Genomic DNA, 20,160 nt, shown 5'->3' with positions numbered 1-20,160 from the left:
CTCCACTGTACAACACGTGTTCCGGTTGCCGATCGTTCTTTTGTTTTCAATGTGTCATGTGGACCTTCCTCTTCCAAGTAGCAGTAACAAGTTCACCTGTGAGTGTCGTGGTGTGAAAGTGGTGCGGTAAAATGTGCGACCTGACAGACTTCCAAAGAGGCATGATCGTTGCTGCCCGTCTGGTTGGAGCTACTGTCAGATAGGGACCGGAGAGCATTAAAAAGGATTGTAGCAGCTAAAAAAGAATACCACTGCAATGAAAATTACGTCTGAACTCAATTCCGGCCTATAGAACCTGGTTTCATCGAAAACAGAGCCCGACGGGAACTTCATAAAATGAAAATTCATGGCAGGGCCGCTATCGCCAATCCCCTAGTCACAGCAGTAAATGCGAAGAGGCGTATCCAGTGGTGCAAGGACCACAAGGCGTGGACTTATGAGCAGTGGAAACACGTAATGTGGTCCGATGAATCGACCTTCACCTTGTTTCCAACAACCAGTCGTGTTTACGTATGGAGAACACCGTCGCAGGCCTAGGATACAGACTGTCTGCTCCCAACTGTAAAGCATGGGGGTGATTCTGTTACAGTATGGACAGTGATATCGTGGTTTTCTGCAGGTCCCATCATAGCCCTGCATGGAATGATGAATACTAAGGAGTATGAGGCCATTTTGGGGGACCAGGTTCTACCCATTGCCCAAATATTGTTCCCTGGTGGTACAAAATTCCACACACCACGATTCAGGAGCTCTATACGTCCATTCCACGTCGGATCCAATCTGTTTTGGACGGAAAAAGAGGCCGCACACCATACTAGGTATGATTTTCACACTTTTGTAAACGTTTTAGATTTTTGTCCAATCCTCCCTATATATATATATATATATATATATATATATATATATATATATCGGGTGAAGCATTTAAAATTGTTTTTGGGAATATCTTGAAAACTGCAAATCGGATTTTAAAAAAGTTGCAACAAAAGTTGTTCGCCTCGAAGGGGAACATCCAAAGATACCACACGCGACCCCCTGCCCCCACCACCTGGGGGAGGGAGGGGCAACTTTGAAATCTTAAATAGGAACCCCCATTTTTATCGCATAGTCTGATTCTCCGTGAAAAAATACGTAACTTCTGTATTAAACATTTTTTTCGGTACGTGATAGATGGCGCTGTAATCGACAAAAACAAACATAGTACAAACGAATGACCTAGTTATTGTTTCAATTTTCTAAAGTCGGGGCTATCTTGCCAGATTATTAATATTCAAAGTCTAGTTTGGATTTTAGTCATATTTTCCGTTTACCATTTTTCCATTGCTTACTTGTATTTATTTTATTCATGTTTATTTTCCTTTGCAATTAGTATAAATTAGTTAACGTATAAGTGTAATTAGTTATCATTATTGTATTTTTTCCTTTCATTAATTATTTCATAATACAATTATATTATTACTGGTGAGCTTATGTCCGCGACCCATACCTTATATATATATATATATATATATACAGGCGCGGATCAAGGAGGGGGCTATAGGGGCTATAGCCCCCCCTTCTTGACGCTCAGGTATACACTGGATAAAAGGGCTTCAATCCTGCTTTACACAGGATAAAGCGGCAAACTATGGTTTAACCCCTCCCTTGATCATATCCTGGATCCGCCAGTATTTATATATATATATATATATATATATATATATATATATATATATATATATATATATATATATATATATATATATATATATATATATTTATACCTTTCGAGTCGTTGTCTGGAGACATAAATTGCACTATGTAGCAACGTCGCAAATAAAGAACCATAGATTTAGATGTATCAATCTATCAAATAGTTATATCGATTCTTTTCCAGATGGCAACTAAAGTCGATATTGATTGATACTGGCATCTCTTATTAGTGAAGCAATCGATTTAACGCTTTGTTGTATTCGTAGAGTAATGCTAATGGCTTCAAGTTACTCTGCGACGTTGCCACATAGTAAAATTTTGATTCCCCATAGAGCCTGAAGGAGGCCCCGGTGGGCATTTCATCATACAACATTTTCGCTTTATTGTGACCTGCAGAAGAGTGCTCTGTGGTCCGTAGGCACCATTTTTAGAACACCCATAGTTTATATTATAATAATCTTAAGTGTTCTTGGAAGAAGATAAACCTTTCTAGCCTAATGGTTACTATTGGTTAAAGAGCTCGCCTTTGGTTAAAATATTTAATCTGGCATTGTAAATTAAAATACAATTTATATAGAAGTGAAATAAGTATGAAGCATATATATGAAAATTCGAAATTCTAGTTATGAAGTATCTATATACGATTTCTGAATTCGGAATTGAGTTGAGTTGAGTTGATTTTGGGTTTTACGTCCCGTTCAGCAATAACAGGAGGTAAGCACTAAAACGCTTGATTGACAAACCAGAGTAAGAACTGAAAAATAAAACAATATTGAATAGCTTTACAACAAGGGTGGCTAACCTTTCTTAAGTTTAAGGGCTACTTTTCATTTCTGAAATCACTAGCGATCTACTGATTAAAATATAGACTAATAATGAGGACGTAATGGACAGTAAAAAAAAAACAAAAGAAAATATGATTCATAAAATTAAGATTATTTAAATATTTAAAAAAATAATTAATTCATTTTGATTTTCTCAGAAACGTTCATTTGTTATCAGAAACTAGCAATCAGTCCATCGAGATTGGTATGCTTGATTGATACAAACAGTAAGACAGACCAACGTGGGCTACCTCTCACAATTACTTGTAGACTAGTAGACCATGGTTGATGTGTCCATCTCTGGTCCCCAATAAATTTATGTGGAAGAATTATTGCAAATACTGTATTTAATTTTAGGTTTATAATGACTTGTTTCGAAGATATGGACAAAGGTTTCAATCAAGGACGTGCCGCTTCTGATGTATGCGGTCTAGGTTTCAATTCTCGGTGCTAGTCGGTTTTATCTCATTTTAAACTATGGAGCTACCTTTGCTTTAGCCGAGGTTAAATTTCATAAATCAAAGCAAACCAAATCGAACGGCTAATTTGTTGTAGTTTTCGTAGTTTGGAAAACTATTCGCATTTCATGAACAGAAAATGGGGAAAAGATATTTCTTTCCTTTTTGTCAACAGAACAGATCACAGGACGACAGGTATAAGCAAATTCTTAGCAAAACCTGTTTTTTCCGCTTTCCTTCCAAGAAGCTGGCAGCGAAGAAGGGTTGGAAGCGGTGACCTATTCATTCCTTTGTTTCTCTACGGGGGGCTATACCTGGCTTGCATGCGATAAGTTGAACATGTCGAACTTATCGCATCGTATCATATGCAGGAGAGATATCATGAGATAAACTAATTTAGATGTGATGATTTCTGAAATTTATCTCTACCCTTGATGATTTATCATAACGTCTAAACGGCCTCTAAAGCGCTGCTGACCGGCCAAGCCGCCAGTCGCTGTATTTCAACAATCAGCACACTTCTGTCAGTTTCGCACTGGCTGTAGAAGTAGCGGCAGTATCAAAGCTGTTCACAGCAACAGCTGCGCCAGCTTAGAGTTGAGGCGTGCCGCTCCGCGCATGGCAAATAAACATGTACAGTTCGATTATCCGAACAAACCAGTTTTCCGAACACCCATGTCCCCCAATTACTTCGGATAATCGACGCTCTACTGTAATTTCTATTTCTGTCTCATTACACAGTACAAAGAAAATTTGTATGTCTTAAGTATTGAAAAGACAACATTCCAACAATTCCAACGACGTACAATGCAATATGTCTTGAGTAAACGTCAGGGCAGCACTGCGAAGTCAGGGGCCTATCTTTATGAAATGGATAGTAAATAGAAACTTCAATCCTGTCATGCTCACTCTTTGATTGAAAAGAATCTAATTCCATAAATATTACAATTGAGCCAAAGCTCTAGCCGTACTGTATCAGCGTAGTTAAGCAATCAAAGAGTCTGTCAAAACAAAACTCATTACTCACCAGATGGTGTTTGCATTCAAGTGGCCATGCAGCGTCGTCAAGGGCAATTAGGGTACTACTGAAAAAACAGTAGCGAATCCCGATCTAGAAAGCCAGCATTAACGTGAGAGTAGGCGATGTGCTGACCACACATCAACCTAAAGACATGAGTGTCACAAGCTGTCTGGTAGACCTTGCTCATCTAAGGGCTGCCGCTCCAGAAAATTACTTTCTTTTTCAATATAGATTATCGGGTATCCAAAGAATCAGAACAGACCTTATGAAGAATATCCTTTTCAATGGTTAGTATCTAAAATAATTCGATTTCAAATTATAAATTTTACCAACGTAGATGTAATAATTAAGGTGAGTTTAGAAATGTGCATATTGCTGACTTCTAGTTTACATAGACTCCTAACGATAAAACTATTGAAAATACATATTTTACCAACGACTCAATAAAATAAATGAAAACCATTTTTTTAATAGCCGTGACTACGTTAATATTGTAGCAGATTAGTCACAGCAAATAATGTCTTAAGTTAGCTGGTTATTATGGTGGTTTGATCAGGTGTTGGTGCTGAAAAGGGAGGCAGTAGGCAGCTCGACACTCGTACTTTCACAAATTGGCGCGTATGTATTTATTTATTCAGCAAATACCATATACAGGTCGGAGGCCATTTTACACTGAATATATAACAAGGGAAAGAAATAGGGAAAATCCCAGTTAGGACGATCGCCGGTGACGATCGAACCCATGACCTTCCGAATGTGAACCCAATGCTCTATACCAACAGATCTATTTCGCTCGGTTTGAAACAGTATGGCCTACATTAGCACCATTTTTGCTTCGGAAAGAAAAGTCAGTTGCATTTATTTACTGTAAATTACGGATGGGCAAAACCGGTTTCTAGAAAAACCGAAATCCAAAAACTGATATTTTGTTTTCTCCAAAAAACGCTTCGTTTTTTCCACTGAAAGCGGTTTCGCTTTTCTCCAAAAACCTGTTCGGTTTTGACCAAAAAAAAAAAAAGGTTTCGTTTTCATCGAAACTGGTTTCGGTGAAAACTGTTTTGGGCGATTCTCAGCGTTACGCACGGGACATTTGTACACAAAAACTGCTTTTTAAAACAAAAATGTATTTTCAAATAAAATAAAAAATATGTCAAAATTAGGGGGAAATTATCAGTGCATAGTTAAATAAAATTAAACACTCAAAACAATTGCAAATTTGAGTTATAAGCCAAAATTAAGCGTTACGCACGGGACTCAGACAAAAAGCTCATTTGACAAACTCAATTTCATTGGACATTCTCTGCGATTTATGGCAGCATTTTCATTTTATATGCCATCACTTATGTTCTACATTCATTCTCCTTACTGTGCATTATATTTTTTAAATTGGAAAATAGAATTTAATTAGCTTCTCACTTTTTCTTTTTCGACTCACCGTTACGCACGGGACGTCACGCATGGGACAGAAAAGTAACAATGCAATTGTTTGGTTATTCTAAGACTGTTACTATGCAATATCCTTACTAAGGAGATTGATATTTTAAGATTAACATTTGGACATTAACAAGCACAAAAAATTTGCATCCATAATTTAATTTAAATGAGATAAATTACATTCCAAAGTATCAAAGTCGAACTTTGCTAGGCAACTCGCTTAGAGTTATTACCATGTATTTAGGGTATTTGTCTGAGTGCTGATTGGTGGCGTTCAAACTACATAATGTTGTACAACTGTTGTAGCTCGATCCTCTGTGCTACCTGCCAAACGTTGAGTCGTTTGAACGCTGCCATTGTCATGTGAAATGCGAGAAAGTAAACTGAAGGGAAACAGTTGGTTTTTGGTTATTTGCAGGGGTGCCCACAAGGGGGGGCTATGACGCAAACTGCGTCATTGAAATATTTGGGGGGGTTAAAATCTATATAAATATGTTTGATGAGGGGGGGGTAAAATTAATCGAAAAGAAGATTTTTTTCATGGAAGAACACCTACGGATAGACAATTGGGGGGGTGCGTCATAGACATAAGGAGGGGGTGGGCACCACTGGTTATTTGGTATGATTGTTTGTTACTTCACAGTGAAGATTTGCTTTAGTGTGATTTTTTAAAATAAGTAATATGGATTCACATGCAAGTAACTCTGTTCGAAGTAATATTATCAGTGATGAACTGAATCGGTCAACAAAAGCAATGAGTGGCGCTGAAAGGGCTAGAAAATAGACAAACATAGCAACAAGGTGAGACTGAAAAATGAAGTGAGGATGCAGCGTTATAGGCACGTTAAAAGATTAACTCTTTTCCTCTCAACTCCCTTTTGCGATTGCATTGATTCGTTGTTGACCAGTTAGAAAAGAAAAACACACTAAAAATGTAAAGAAGAACACGGTAATTCAACTTAGATTGGTTCAAGGAAAACGAAAAGAGTGCCAGTATACAGAATGATATATTCATCAAGTGATGAGAGCGACTTAATTCAGAATACAACTTTGAAGACGATGTTGATAATAATATTCCAACCCTCTAACTGTCGAGCTCAGAATGGGCAATATTAGAGCAGTTATATTTCTCCTAGTGAAATTTGATTGTGGTTCTTCCAGAAATAGGATTAAATATCGGTGTGTGCGTGTGTCTGAAACTGATGTAGAAGATGGGGACATTAGAGTAACAAATCTGAAATGTATGGACAACAGTTGTACAAAGTTTTGTTTTGATGAAAAGAACAGATCTTATGTCTCATTTGATCAAGTTTTAAATATACTTCAAGCACCTAATTTTCTGATAAATGGTGAAAGAATATAGTAAAAAGTTGCGAATCCGTTTGCCCCCTACAAGACTGTCAAACCAACTCAGATACCTACTTTCCTAAAGAAAAGAAAAAAGTGCGATTTATCATGATAATTTGTTTTTAAGCCTCGTGCTAAGTGTTTCTATGTAACTTAACGTAAACGTTTATGGTAGTTATGTTTAGTTATATTTGATTTAGTTTCTCTCAGCAAATTCATGTTTCTTTGAGTTAATATAAGAGTTTATTCTTCATTGTTTAATCTCAATAACAATAAACACGTATTGAAATCTTAATAATTTAATTCACTTCCTTGGATAAATCTGTAAATGTCCCGTGCGTAACGTTACGTACGGGACAACATTTCTATACCTGATGAAATACATAAGGAAGATAATAAACTAATTTAATAAGTACCACTAACAGGCTAATAATAATTCTACTTTGGAGCAAAAGTTTCAATACTTTATCCTCTGCAATCACAAAGGAAACACGAAAAATACAGGTTTTCCGTTACGCACGGGACAGCGAAACATGACATGAGAAAATTACGATTTTTGCCCACCAGAATAAAACATTAATTAAAACAAAATTGTCAAATTTTTGCCAAAGGTCCACTTCATATTTTTCGCTATTGTTCATATAATTACAGATTTACAATTTAGTTTGAAAATTATTTGAAAATTGGGATATATGAACAGTATTGAGCATAGTGTAGAACAGATAAGGTTTATGTGGTCAAAACCTAGTAAATATATTTTCCAAAAAGATTTTAAATGTCTCAGTATATAGTTACACTATTTCTTAATACAAAACCATAAACATCATAGTTTCAAATTAATTTTGAAAATTTACTGACAATGGACCACTTGCCAGAGAATCGCCCTTTTGGAAAACAAAACTATTTCTGTGGAAACGGAATCCGGTTCCGGATAACAACAAAGCACTATTCCGGTCAGAAATAGAACCAGTTTTGGAAAAACAGAAACCGGCTGAAGAAAAGGAAATCGGGTCCGGTGAAAAACCGACACGGTTTTGGAGAAAACCGAAACTGGTTTCGGCGAAAAACCGTTTTTTAAATATTCAAAAGGCGGTTTCGGTTTTTCTAAAAACCGGAAACCGAAAAGCCTGTTTTTGTGCCCACCACTACTGTAAATCACTGCTCTTAAAAAAAGAAAGACATTTTTGAACGTGGTGAAATATTTATGTAGTCCCTCTCTCTACAGCCGTCGACGTTCTCTTGTTTGTTTGTTTTTTTTTTTATACGTACGTATGAAAACAAGAGTGATGGAGCCAGTTGTGTAATATATTTTGTCTGACTGCGCGACACCCACACACACATACGTTGGGAACAACTGACCACCGAAAAAGATTCGTTGATGTTTTTAACTTCCTTCTTTTACATTTTGATAACTTTTAGTAATTAGTCAGACGCTGACTCAAGAGTCTTCAGGACTACGCCTCTAACTGTGGTTGTTATCGGGTAGGATTAGAGGAGCCATTGTTATTTATGCGAATGTATCGGCCATCGAATACTTATTACCAGGGCCCGGATCTTGTTGACAAGTCAACTTTTTTCTGTTACGCATAGGACAAGGCAAGTTCAAATAAAAACGTTATCCATCAACTCTAGGTTCTAAAAATATAGTTTTTTAGGGTCAATTTTTGGTCACTTTTTGCCATTTTGAAATTTCAGGTCATTTTTTAATATTTTAAGGTAACTTTTAGGTCACTTATGGTCTTTTTATTCTTTTTGTTCTACATAAGGAAATCTTTAAATGAACACGGTTTACGAATGTGGAAAAGACGAAGTTGAATAATCTTTTCTTGCTTCCTGACTATTGGGGTGGAAAAACTGCATTCTTAACAAGCTAATGAAAACTAAGCTGTAGCTGGTTAACGAAAGGTAGGGGTTTGTAGGTGGCCAAACAAATAGTTTTGGGTTGTTGACCACAAAAGATGTGATCACGTGAATAACTAAAAATGGATTAGAAGGCGTACAAGGGTTTTAAACAGGTTTTTATCTATTATTTTCATGTAGTCTACACTTGCAAACTTTTATTGTTTAAGAGTGCTTCCTAGCTTTAACTCGGGAGTGAATTGACGCTTTCAATACTTACAATGCCGTACAATTGACTGATCAATAGAAATAAATGATCAATGGACTGCAACTAAGTGAAACAATACTTTTTGAATATGAGTGTGAAATGTTAACTAAAAATCCAATGGATATTTAAAAAATGTCAATGTTTAACGAAATAAACGTTTAAGAAAACGCAAGTTTTAAGGTCAATTTTTGTGATTTTTAGGGTCATTTTACAGGAATTTTAGTGTCATTTTATAGGTCACTTTTTAGAAAATTTTAGGTCAACAACATCCGGGCTCTGCTTATTACACAGTACTCGGTATTATAAATCAGTGAAATCTTACTACAAGTTGTTACTTTATTTTATTTATTATTGCATGTCGGAAATATCTTGCGAAGGAGCTGCAAACAATTACTGAAGTGGATGCGTGAAAAGTCAAATTTAGCTCATTTTCCACATTTTCTCAAAATCATTTTCCACACTGTCAAGAATCAAACTATTTGAGATATACTCTTTCTCAAAAGATACTGGTTGGTTCATCTAGCTCTTTCAGCCATCGAATATGACTTGACTGTTAAACTTGATTTTGATGGCGTTATTAATAATTTTACCAATGTCAAAGCAAGACGTAAACACTTTTGATACACAAAAGTTTCAGAAACTGTATTCTGTAAATTTTTAGGTAGAATAATATAACTTTTTTATATCAATTAAGACTGTTTTATATTTTGCCGTCTTTTACACTGTGGCCCCGCGTAGCGTAGTCGCTAACGCTCTCGCCTTTGGTGCGAGCGGTCCCGAGTTCGATTCCCGGTGGGGTCACTCGGTCGAAAAAGTGTAACACGCTTTTTCAGGCCAGCCACCCTGAATGAGGTTTTCCTCGTTCACACCAGGCAAATGCCGGGGTGGTACCTAACTTATAGGTCCCAGGCCGCCTCCTTCCCCCCCAATCCTTTCTTCCTTCCCTTTCCCCGGATTGTGTGCTCGCCGAGGGACGTCATCCCTCAAAAACGTGAAGGGCTAAATGGCCTTAGATGCCGAAAGCCCAGAAATCTAAATCCTAGTCTTTTACACTAGGGCGATTCTCTGGCAAGTGGTCAATTGTCAGTAAATTTTCAAAATTAATTTGAAACTATGATGTTTATGTTTTTCTATTAAGAAATAGTGTAACTATATACTGGGACATTTAAAATCTTTTTGTAAAATCTATTTACTAGGTTTTGACCACACAAACTTTATCTGTTCTACACCATGTTCAATGCTGTCCACTACCCCAATTTTCAAACAATTTTCAAACTAAATTCTAAATGTGTAATTATGTGCACAATAACAAAAAATATGAAGTAGACCTTTGGCAAAAATCTGACAATTTTGTTTTAATTAATGTTTTATTCTGGTAAGCAAAAATCGTAGTTTTCTCATGTCATGTTTTGCTGTCCCGTGCGTAACGGAAAACATGATTTTTTCGTCTTTCCTTTGTAATTGTAGAAGATAAAGTATTGAAATTTTTGCTCCAAAGTAGAATTATTATTAGCTTGTTAGTGGTACTTATTAAATTTATTTATTACCCTCCTTATTTATTTCATGAGGTATAGAAGTGTTGTCCCGTGCGTAACGTTACGCACGGGACATTTACAGATTTATGCAAGAAAGTGAATAAAATTAAGTTATTAAGATTTCAATATCTGTTTATTGTTATTGACGTTAAACAATGAACAATAAACTTTTATATTAACTCAAAGAAACATGAATTTGCTGAAAGAAACTAAACCAAACGTAACTACCAAAAACTTCTACGTTAACTTACATAGAAACATTTACCACGAGGCTTAAAAACAAATTATCATGATAAATTATACTTTTTTTCTTTTCGTTTGAAAGGTAGGTATCTAAGTCGGTTTGACAGTCTTGTAGCGGATAAATAATTTTATTCAAAGTTCTTTACAAAAACGGCTATTGGTTCTGGAACTTTATAGTACATTCTTTCACCCTTTATCAACAAATTAGGTGCTTGAAGTATATTTAAAACTTGATCAAATGAGACATAAGACCTATTCTTTTCATCAAAACAAAACTTTGTACAACTATTGTACATGCATTTCAGATTTGTTACTCTAATGTCCCCATCTTCTACATCACTTTCAGACACATATACATACCGACATTTAATCCTATTTCTGGAAGAACCACAATCAAATTTCACTAGGAGAAATACACCTGCTCTAATATTGCCCATTTTGAGCTCGATAGTTGGAGGGCTGAAATATAATCATGAACATCGTCTTCAAAGTTGTATTCTGAATTAATATCGCTATCATCACTTGATGAATATATATCATTCTGTACATTGGCACTCTTTTCGTTTTCCTTGAACCAATCTAAGTTGAATTATTTGGTCTAGGAATTAATTCGTGCGGTTGGTACGCACACATTGAAGCTGTAGTACAAACACAAAATACATAAATACCTTAAGAAAAATATTGTCCATCGCTAGCCACCACTTTCGCCCATCTGTCAGGCAATGTACGGATTCCGTGGCGAAAGAAGTCCTCATCCTTGGAAGCGATCCAGTCAGAGACCCATGTTTCGATATTTTCTGAAGAAGTAAACCGCTGTCCAATCAAATCGTTGTTCATGCAATCGAACAAGTAGTAGTCCGAAGGAGCAACGTCTGGTGAATACGGCGGGTGGGGTAAAACTTCCCATCCGACATTTTCTAAATAGGTTTTGACCGGTTTTGCGACATGTGGGCGAGCGTTATCATGTTGAACAATAAGTTTATCATGTCTGTTCTCCCATTCTGGTCGTGTTCTGGCCAGAGCTTGCTTCAAACGCATTAATTGTCGTCGATAACGTTCTCCATTCATAGTTTCACCCGGTTGCAGCAGCTCATAGTACACCACACCTTTCATATCCCACCATATGCACAGCATAATCTTTGCACAGTGAATATCTCGTTTTGGTTGTGATGGACGTGGTTCACCTGGTTTCACCCAGGCCTTTTTTCGTTTAGGGTTCTCGTAATGGATCCACTTCTCATCACCCGTAATAATTCGATGCAGAAACCCCTTTATGCTCTGTCGTTGAAGCAGCAATTCGCAAATGGTTTTTCGTCTTTCAACGTCTCTGTCTTTCAATTCATGTGGAACCCAATGTGACATCTTTTGAATCATTCCCATGGCTTTCAAGCGTTTGGAGACTGTTGTTTGATCAACGCCTAATGCTGCTGCAAGTTGTTCCTGCGTTTGACACGAATCCTGCTCGAGCAATGCTGTCAATTCTTCGTCTTGAAATTTTTTTGGCTGTCCAGCTCGCTCTTGGTCTGCCAAGCCGAAATTACCACTTCTAAACCGTGCAAACCACTTCTGACACGTTCGCTCAGCTAGAGCATGGTCACCATACACTTCCACCAAAATACGATGACTTTCAGTTGCACTTTTCTGCATGTTAAAGTAATGCAGCAGGACACCCCGCAAAAACACTTTATCAGGCACAAATTGCGCCATGTTCACTTAACTACAAACTGGTGTTGTTGACGCTTTAATCCACTGCCCTATACTACGAACGATACGCGATGACAGGGGGTTGCAACACATGTGTGGATACACGGAACTGTGGGACGCTCCGTTCGTTGCGCCATCTCTTGTCCACCCGCACGAATTAATTCCTAGACCAAATACCTTGTTCTTCTTCACATTTTAGTGTGTTTTCCTTTTCTAAATGGTCAACAACGAAACAATGCGGAATGAGTTTCGCAAAAGGGGCGTGAGAGGAAAAAGAGTTAATTTATTAACTTGCCTATAACACTATATTCTCAATTTATTTTTCAGTCTCACCTTGTTCCTATGTTTAAGTCTATATTTTCTAGCCCTTTCAGAGCCACTCATTGGTTTTGTTGATCGATTCAGTTCATCACTGACAATATTACTTGGAACAGAGTGACTTGCCTGTGAATCATATTACTTACTTAAAAAACTCACACTAAAGCAAATCTTCACTGTGAAGTAATAATCAATAATACCAAATAACCAAAAACCAACTGTTTTCCTTCAATTCACTTTCCCACATTTAATCTGACAATGTCAGCATTCAAAAGACTCTACGTTTGGTAGATAGCACAGAGAATCGAGCAGCTCAACAGTTGCACAACATTATGTGGTATGAACGCCACAAATCAGAGTTCAGACAAATATCCCAAAGACGTAATGGCACTAAGCGAGTTGCCTAGTTGATATTTTGGAATGTAATTTAATTCATTCAAATTAAATTATAGATGAAAATTTTTTATGCTTGTTAATGCCCAGATGTTAATCTTAAAATATCAATCTCTTTAGTAAGGATATTGCATAATAAGAGTCTTAGAACAACCAAACAATTGCATGGTTACTTTTCTGTCCCGTGCGTAACGGTGAGTCGAAAAAGAAAACATAATGTGAAGCTAATTAAATTCTATTTTCCAATTTAAAAATATAATGCACAGTAAGGAGAAAGAATGTAGGACATAAGTGATGGCATATAAAATGAAAATGATGCCATAAATCGCAGAGAATATCCAATGAAATTGAGGTTGTCAAATGAGCTTTTTGTCTGAGTCCCGTGCGTAACGCTTAATTTTGGCTTATAATTCAAATTTGCAATTATTTTGAGTGCTAAATTTTATTTAACTATGCACTAATAATTTCCCCCCTAATTTTGACATACTTTTTACTTTAATTGAATATACATTTTTGTTTAAAAAGGCAGTTTTTGTGTACAAATGTCCCGTGCGTCACGCTGAGAATCGCCCACTATGTAATGTTGACTAGTTTAGGCAGAAGCCAGGCAAGTTTTAATGAATCTACTCCAAATGCTAGCCAGATATAGGGATCAAAATGTATTACATAAAATGAGTAATAAGGAATAAGAACAGTAATAACTAGTAATAATTATAATTTAGTAGCAAACGTGAAAGTAATATTTTATTTTAAGAAGTGAATCCAGGAGAATGGAAGTTTTGGAGAGCGATGCGATTGGTGTGGTTAGGAGCAGCAAATTTTCTATGGCCCATGGGCACAAAATATGGAAATCCGGCCCTGTATACAAGGCTAGATAAAATGAGATTCATTCATTTTGAAAAGACTACATTTTCAAAAGTATTATACGTACATACACATAATATATATGAAATGAACCACAAACTTACCAAATTTATACACCCTCTGCAAATGTTCACCAATATGTGCCTCTTTGCTGACATGATACACTTCCAGACGATACTCGACGTCTTTTTTCTTGCTTTCCCTCCATTTTCAACAGGTACTAACCTCGTACTGCCACACTGCCACACCCGATCGGAAAGATAATAGATTCGTGCTGCCACATAATACAAACTTGGTGGGCCTTGTGGTTATTTTCATATATCTTTCATGTGTGTGCGTGTAATACTTTTGAAAAGATCGCCTTCTCAAAAGGAATGAATCATTTATGCTAACCATGTACATACTTACTAAGTGTCAAATTCAAGAGATGATTGTTAAAACTTCCTGCATATAAATTCATAACCTCGGTGTTGCATAAGTACACAAAAACTCAAACTGAACTCACTTGGCAATGAACTTTCTTTTTCTTTTTTTTCTTTCTTTCTTTTTTTTTCTTTTTTTTTAGATGCACAAATAGTCCTCTAATCGTTGGATAAATGTTTGAATTTAATAAAACTGTTGTGCATATTGTCATTCCACACGAAATTCATTAAAGCATGTTACTTTGAACATCACTCTAAGTTGGGCACTTTTCTATGGAACCCACTATGGCATATATAGACAGGTTTCACTGTACATTGGAATGATGGAGAATATATGCTGCTGTCTGCTGACGAAACTTTACTCATGTTAACTTCATCTGGGGAGAGACTACACATACAACTCTTCAATAGTTGATTCAACGAATTATAATTCTACTCAGGCTGAGAATCGATTTACTCTACTTAAGCAATCCCTCCCGTTGACAAGTGAGTTATACACTTATGAAATGATCCAGAATATTCTTTGAAACTTAATTCTCTTTCTGCTGATCGGTCTCCGTTGAGGTTAATCCAGTAGCAAAGTTCGTACAGATTCACCAAGCCATAATCTTGTGTTTTGTGTTTTACGTACTAACCAAGCTATTAGGAACGGTTTGTTCAGCCAGTGCTTTTTCTGATCAATTTATTTAACTACCACACTATACTTTTACTTAATTGCATGTATAGTAATTAAGTAGCTGCTTGTTAATAGCCAAAAAGTAGAACTTATATAATATATTGCATGATTAAATCAGGATGTGCTGTGTCTGCTAAATCATTGTTCCTAGCAAATGAAAGGGTTGGGTGATCACTGACGACTAACACAGTTATCAATATTAGTGCTTTCATGCCTTGTGTTACGGCGGATTTACTAATGCCATAAGGTATATATTGAAATAACTCCATGGCACAGTGATAATTTCTGGGAATTTCTCCGGAACCCCGAACATTCCTCTCTCGAGATCATATATCCCATCCTGTTCAATATAGATTCCCAATGTTTCCCTAATACTACTTTTCACCCCCAGTGTATTGAAATTTCCCCACCCCCGGAGAAAATGTTCAGAAATCATGAGATTGTTTCTACACGTATTTTCCGATTCCTTCATTTATTCATCTAATTAATTCTTTCGTGGTGTTATTTTCACATCACTCAATTTCACCTCTGTGTGAAACGGAAAAACCGGACCATAATACCGGACTCTTTGATATTGAAACAGCACGATAAAGTGGAAATCATGCTGGAACCAATGAACTGTGTTCTGAATAGGTGACACTATACATTATTTCATCAAGTATATATATATATATATTTTAAGTTTTACGTCCCACGGTTATGCCGGTCAGGCTAAAGGAGACGGTGATGACGAGAGATGAGTGACATGGTGGAATGAAGAAAGTGGGAGGAAACGGGAGAACCCCCGAGAAAACCCACGAGCACGGTGCTTGTCCACCACTAGGTTCACTTAGCGGGGGCTGGGATCGAACCCGGGACCCCAAGCACCAGAGGTGAACGCTCTACCACTGAGCCACCGCGCCCCCCACTTCATCAAGTATAGTAGAAATGTTATTTACATGAATACTATCCGCGTGACAATGATGATTCCGCGTGATACACATTACAGAACATTTGTAATGTATGTAAACAAACCAAAACATGGACCGTTAACTTAATCTTATATACATATAATTAGAAACACAATTATAATTAACCGTTTTATATAACCTAATAAAAATCATAAGCGCCCTCTTAGTTGAAATGCATATTTATATTACACTAATGTAAAAGATGTCGCCTATCTAAATGAAATTATGAATATACTTTTCCAGTGAGTTGTTCTCATGGCAATATTCCATTATTCGTGCACCAAAGGTGAAAGCGTTAGCCACTAGAACAGCGGGGAGTTCCCTCTTGTAGTTATTAAATTGCAATCACATGTCACTTTTGTGCAGGGCACATCTTGTAGTAGCGTCTCATTGCAACACCAGGGGTGCACCCACGGGGGGTTCCACAAGGTTCGGATCTCCCTAAACTTTGTAAATTTATAACATTTGTACACTTTTAAACCATAACTATACTTGTTTAGCAGTTGATCTAGCCAAAAGATTTCATTTTACATCTTCCTTTGCTTATAAAAAATAATCTAGTTCTATCAGATTTTCTGAGAATGTAGGTGGCAGTAATTAACACTTATCGTCTTTTCAGATGCAGAATAACACAGGTTTAATACTACATAGATATATTCCCCCTAGTAAAAACTTTGGACCTCTCTGAACAAGAAATTCTAGGTGCGCGCCTGTGCAGCGCTCTCACATTTTGATCCCCTCCCATTAAGATAATTTTCTGGATAAAAACATGTTACCTAATTTTTAATGGACATCAGTACCCGACATAATGACGGCGAATTTCAGTCATTTTGGGCTTTCTGCTGTTTTCATCGCATATGAAAAAGAGTTTGTGATAATTTTAAAACCTAAAAATCAGTCTTTAGTGTGGGAATTCCAAACCGGCAGTTTTTACCCACGTAACTGAACAAAATCAACAATATTGTGTATCAATTTTTATTACTAAGTTGTTTGCTCTAGCTGCTTCTGCTTTAGAATGTTTACCATAGATATCAGCACTGTAAATTTTTCTTGGTGGACTGTTTGCTTATATGCACGTTCCTTTACACTATCTTATAAGTCCCTTCGAGACTTGCTTCGAGACATGCTTCCACTTGAGACTATCATCTCTTAACTTCTAGATAAGACAAAAGGAAATCGATAAGCGGACAATCAAAACACCAAAAATACTTTTATGTACTTTTAGTGTTGCAATCTAGGTTAAAATCAATTGAATTGTAAGTGGTGCAATGAGCTGTAATTAATACAGAACAAAACACAAGTATTACTTACTTTTTTCCTCTTGTGCATCGTTCAGAAGTGAATGGTCGTCAGAGTAACTATTGTGCTGTCAGAAATCTACTATTGTGTGAGAGTTCCTGTTACATGGAAACACCGTGAACTGTCTGCTGTTGTTGATAGTGAATTTATTCGTTGCTTACGTTGATACACACAGATTCATAATGAAACAAACACTGCACAGTGAGAGAAGTAGTTTACTCAAGTCTCGGGGCACAAGCTATGGATCAACACCTTACGTCCCATTAGAAGACGTTGCTGCTTTGGAAAAGTAAGTAAAATAAAAAGTGGTTATAGTTAAGGAGCCGTACTTCCCATTTAGGGAAGGACGAGAAACGCCATACTTTCAGGAATTATTCATTGACTATCTAGGATGTTAAAAAGTAGGTAATAGACTGAGTTCTTGCCCTTGTACTTAGAGTGTTTAGGTAGTGCAGCAGTAAGATGTATCCTCGTGCACGGGAGATGAGAAGTAGCTGTTCTTAACTATTACCTAAAAAGTAAATAAACACTATAGTAGGCTACGACTAGTGATGTGAGGTGGAAAATTTGCCGCTATATTTTTCCGGAAAATTTTCCGTTCTAAAAATTAAAAAAAAAAAATCAGTAATCAAGTAACAATTCCTCAGCAATCATAAAATTGGTTGAATTCATGTACAGAAATGTAAAAACGTGAAAGATCGTTTAAAGAATCTGAAAATTTTCATGGCTCACACTATTTTCAGTACTATGTAGGAATAAGTTAAACAATTTTTCATGACTCGAAATATTTTCTGTCTTATATAGAAAAACTGAAGAACTTTTTATGAGTCGGAAAATTTTCATCATTTTGAAGCAAAAAGTAAAACAACTTTTTGTGAATCGGAAAGTTTTATTGCTCTGTAGAAACAAGTGAAAGGAATTTTCATAGATCGGAAAATTTTCATCACGATGTAGAAGCAAGTGGAAAAAACTTTTCATAAGCCGGACAATTTTGGATATTATGTATAGTGATGTTAGGTGGAAAATTTTCCACTATATTTAACAGCACACTGAGCTACCAAATTAAATTTCTGTAGAGGAAAGTTAGTCAGCAACAAATTATAATTTTCCAATTAGCTTTCGGGAACCGGAAAATTTTCTAATATTTCAAGTTGGGAAGTAAAAATTTACACAGTGTGTTTTTTCTCTCTCTCTTCCTCTGTGAGCTCCTTCGTTGCTAAGCGGTGAGCATACGCGCCTTTGGCATGCAAGACCTGGCTTCGATTCCTAGCGGGAGCTCATGTAGTTCGGATTTCACATTAATCAGTTGGTCCCGTCTTATATAGTTTTCTTGCTGATAAGGACGTTAAACTCAAAATCAATTCAACTCCTCTCTCTCTCTCTCTCTCTCTCTCTCTCTCTGTGTGTGTGTGTGTGTGTATGCAAAGTGCAGAGAACATGAGTTCGTAGAGTACAAATATCCAATTCTATTATTTAAAATTTCAATTAATTAAAAGTCATGAATGTTTTCCGATTCATAAAAACATACTCCACTTATTCCTACATCCTTGCTTAGACGTAGAATTTATTGATAATAAACATTGTCTTAAAAAGTTTCATGAAGTGAAAATCTAACGATTCTTCATTTCAAGAATGTTTCAAAAACTTCAATGCGTTCTTCCCTCAGAATCCACCTTTGATCTTACAATATTAGATTTCGTCAGTTTAATACGCATAAGACTGTTTTCTCATAGCTTTACTACTTTTATAGATTTACATTCTGCAACATTTATAAATAAGTAGATATAATATGTGCAGTTAAATATAGGGGAAAATTTTCCACCTAACATCACTATACATAATATCCAAAACTGTCCGGATTATGAAGTGTTTTTACTTGTTTCTACATCGTGATGAAAATTTTCCAATTCATGAAAATTCCTTACATTTTTATTTTTTTTTTTTTTTGCCACAACTACCAGTTATATTTGATTACATTTAAATATAACATTGTTAATTTGCATATGCAATCCTTACATTTGTTTCAACAGAGCAATAAAACTTTCCGATTCACAAAAAGTTGTTTTACCTTTTGCTTCAAAATGATGAAAATTTTCCGACTCATAAAAAGTTCTTCAATTTTTCCATACAAGACACAAAATATTTCGATTTATGAAACATTGTTTCACTTGTTCGTACATAGTACTGAAAATTATGTGAGCCATGAAAATTTTCAGATTCTATAACGACCTTTCACTTTTTAACATTTCTATACATGATTTCAATTTTATGAATACTGAGGAACTGTTACTTGATCACTGATATTTGTTAACAACGGAAATTTTTCCGGAAAAATATAGAAGAAAATTTTCCACCTCACATCACGGCTAAACAACGATGTAGGAATAAGTGGACTATGTTTTTATGAATCGGAAAATTTTCCGTTTCAAAATTTTTCGGAAAATTTTCATCACTACAAGACACAATTCTTCGATTCATGAAAAGTTGTTTCACTTGTTCCTACATATGTAGTACTGAAAATTGTCTGAGCCATGAAAATTTTCAGATTCTTTAAACAATCTTTCAATTTTTAACATTTCTATACATGAATTTAATCAATTTATGAATACTGAGGAATTGTTACTTGATCACTGATATTTGTTAAGAACGGAAATTTTTCCGGAAAAGTAAAGAAGAAAATTTTCCACCTCACATCACAGCTATACAACGATGTAGGAATAAGTGGAGTATGTTTTTATGAATCGCAAAATTTTCTGGAAAATTTTCCGTTTCAAAATTTTCCGGAAAATTTTCATCACTGGCTACGACCACGCTGATTTGGTAAAGGCAGTTGAGAACGTAAAAATACATATTGGAGAAAACTGTGGAAGCGA

General features: G+C 36.0%; 2 protein-coding genes across 5 annotated transcripts in view; one reads left to right on the top strand and one right to left on the bottom strand.

Annotated features, from left to right (window-relative positions):
* The window catches only part of LOC145694742 (uncharacterized), a 753,582-nt gene that overhangs the window by 609,081 nt on the left and 124,341 nt on the right, over nucleotides 1-20,160 (bottom strand). The window lies entirely within an intron of this gene.
* Nucleotides 16,776-20,160, top strand: part of LOC145694744 (uncharacterized) — a 184,683-nt gene continuing 181,298 nt past the window's right edge. The window contains exon 1 of one of the 2 annotated variants that reach the window (XR_014133042.1): nucleotides 16,776-17,576. Coding sequence is in view for 1 of the 2 variants with exons in the window: in XM_081771352.1 (XP_081627478.1) it covers nucleotides 17,470-17,576 (107 nt within the window). In the remaining variant the exon portion in view is untranslated. The remainder of the gene's footprint in view (nucleotides 17,577-20,160) is intronic. The other variant, XM_081771352.1, reaches the window with a different exon arrangement.

This window comes from Thermobia domestica, chromosome 9, assembly GCF_964235325.1.
Source record: "Thermobia domestica chromosome 9, izTheDome1.hap1.1, whole genome shotgun sequence".
Taxonomy (NCBI): domain Eukaryota; kingdom Metazoa; phylum Arthropoda; class Insecta; order Zygentoma; family Lepismatidae; genus Thermobia; species Thermobia domestica.
The sequence above is the reverse complement of the archived record's forward strand: the minus strand, read 5'-3'. Positions and strand labels throughout refer to the sequence as shown.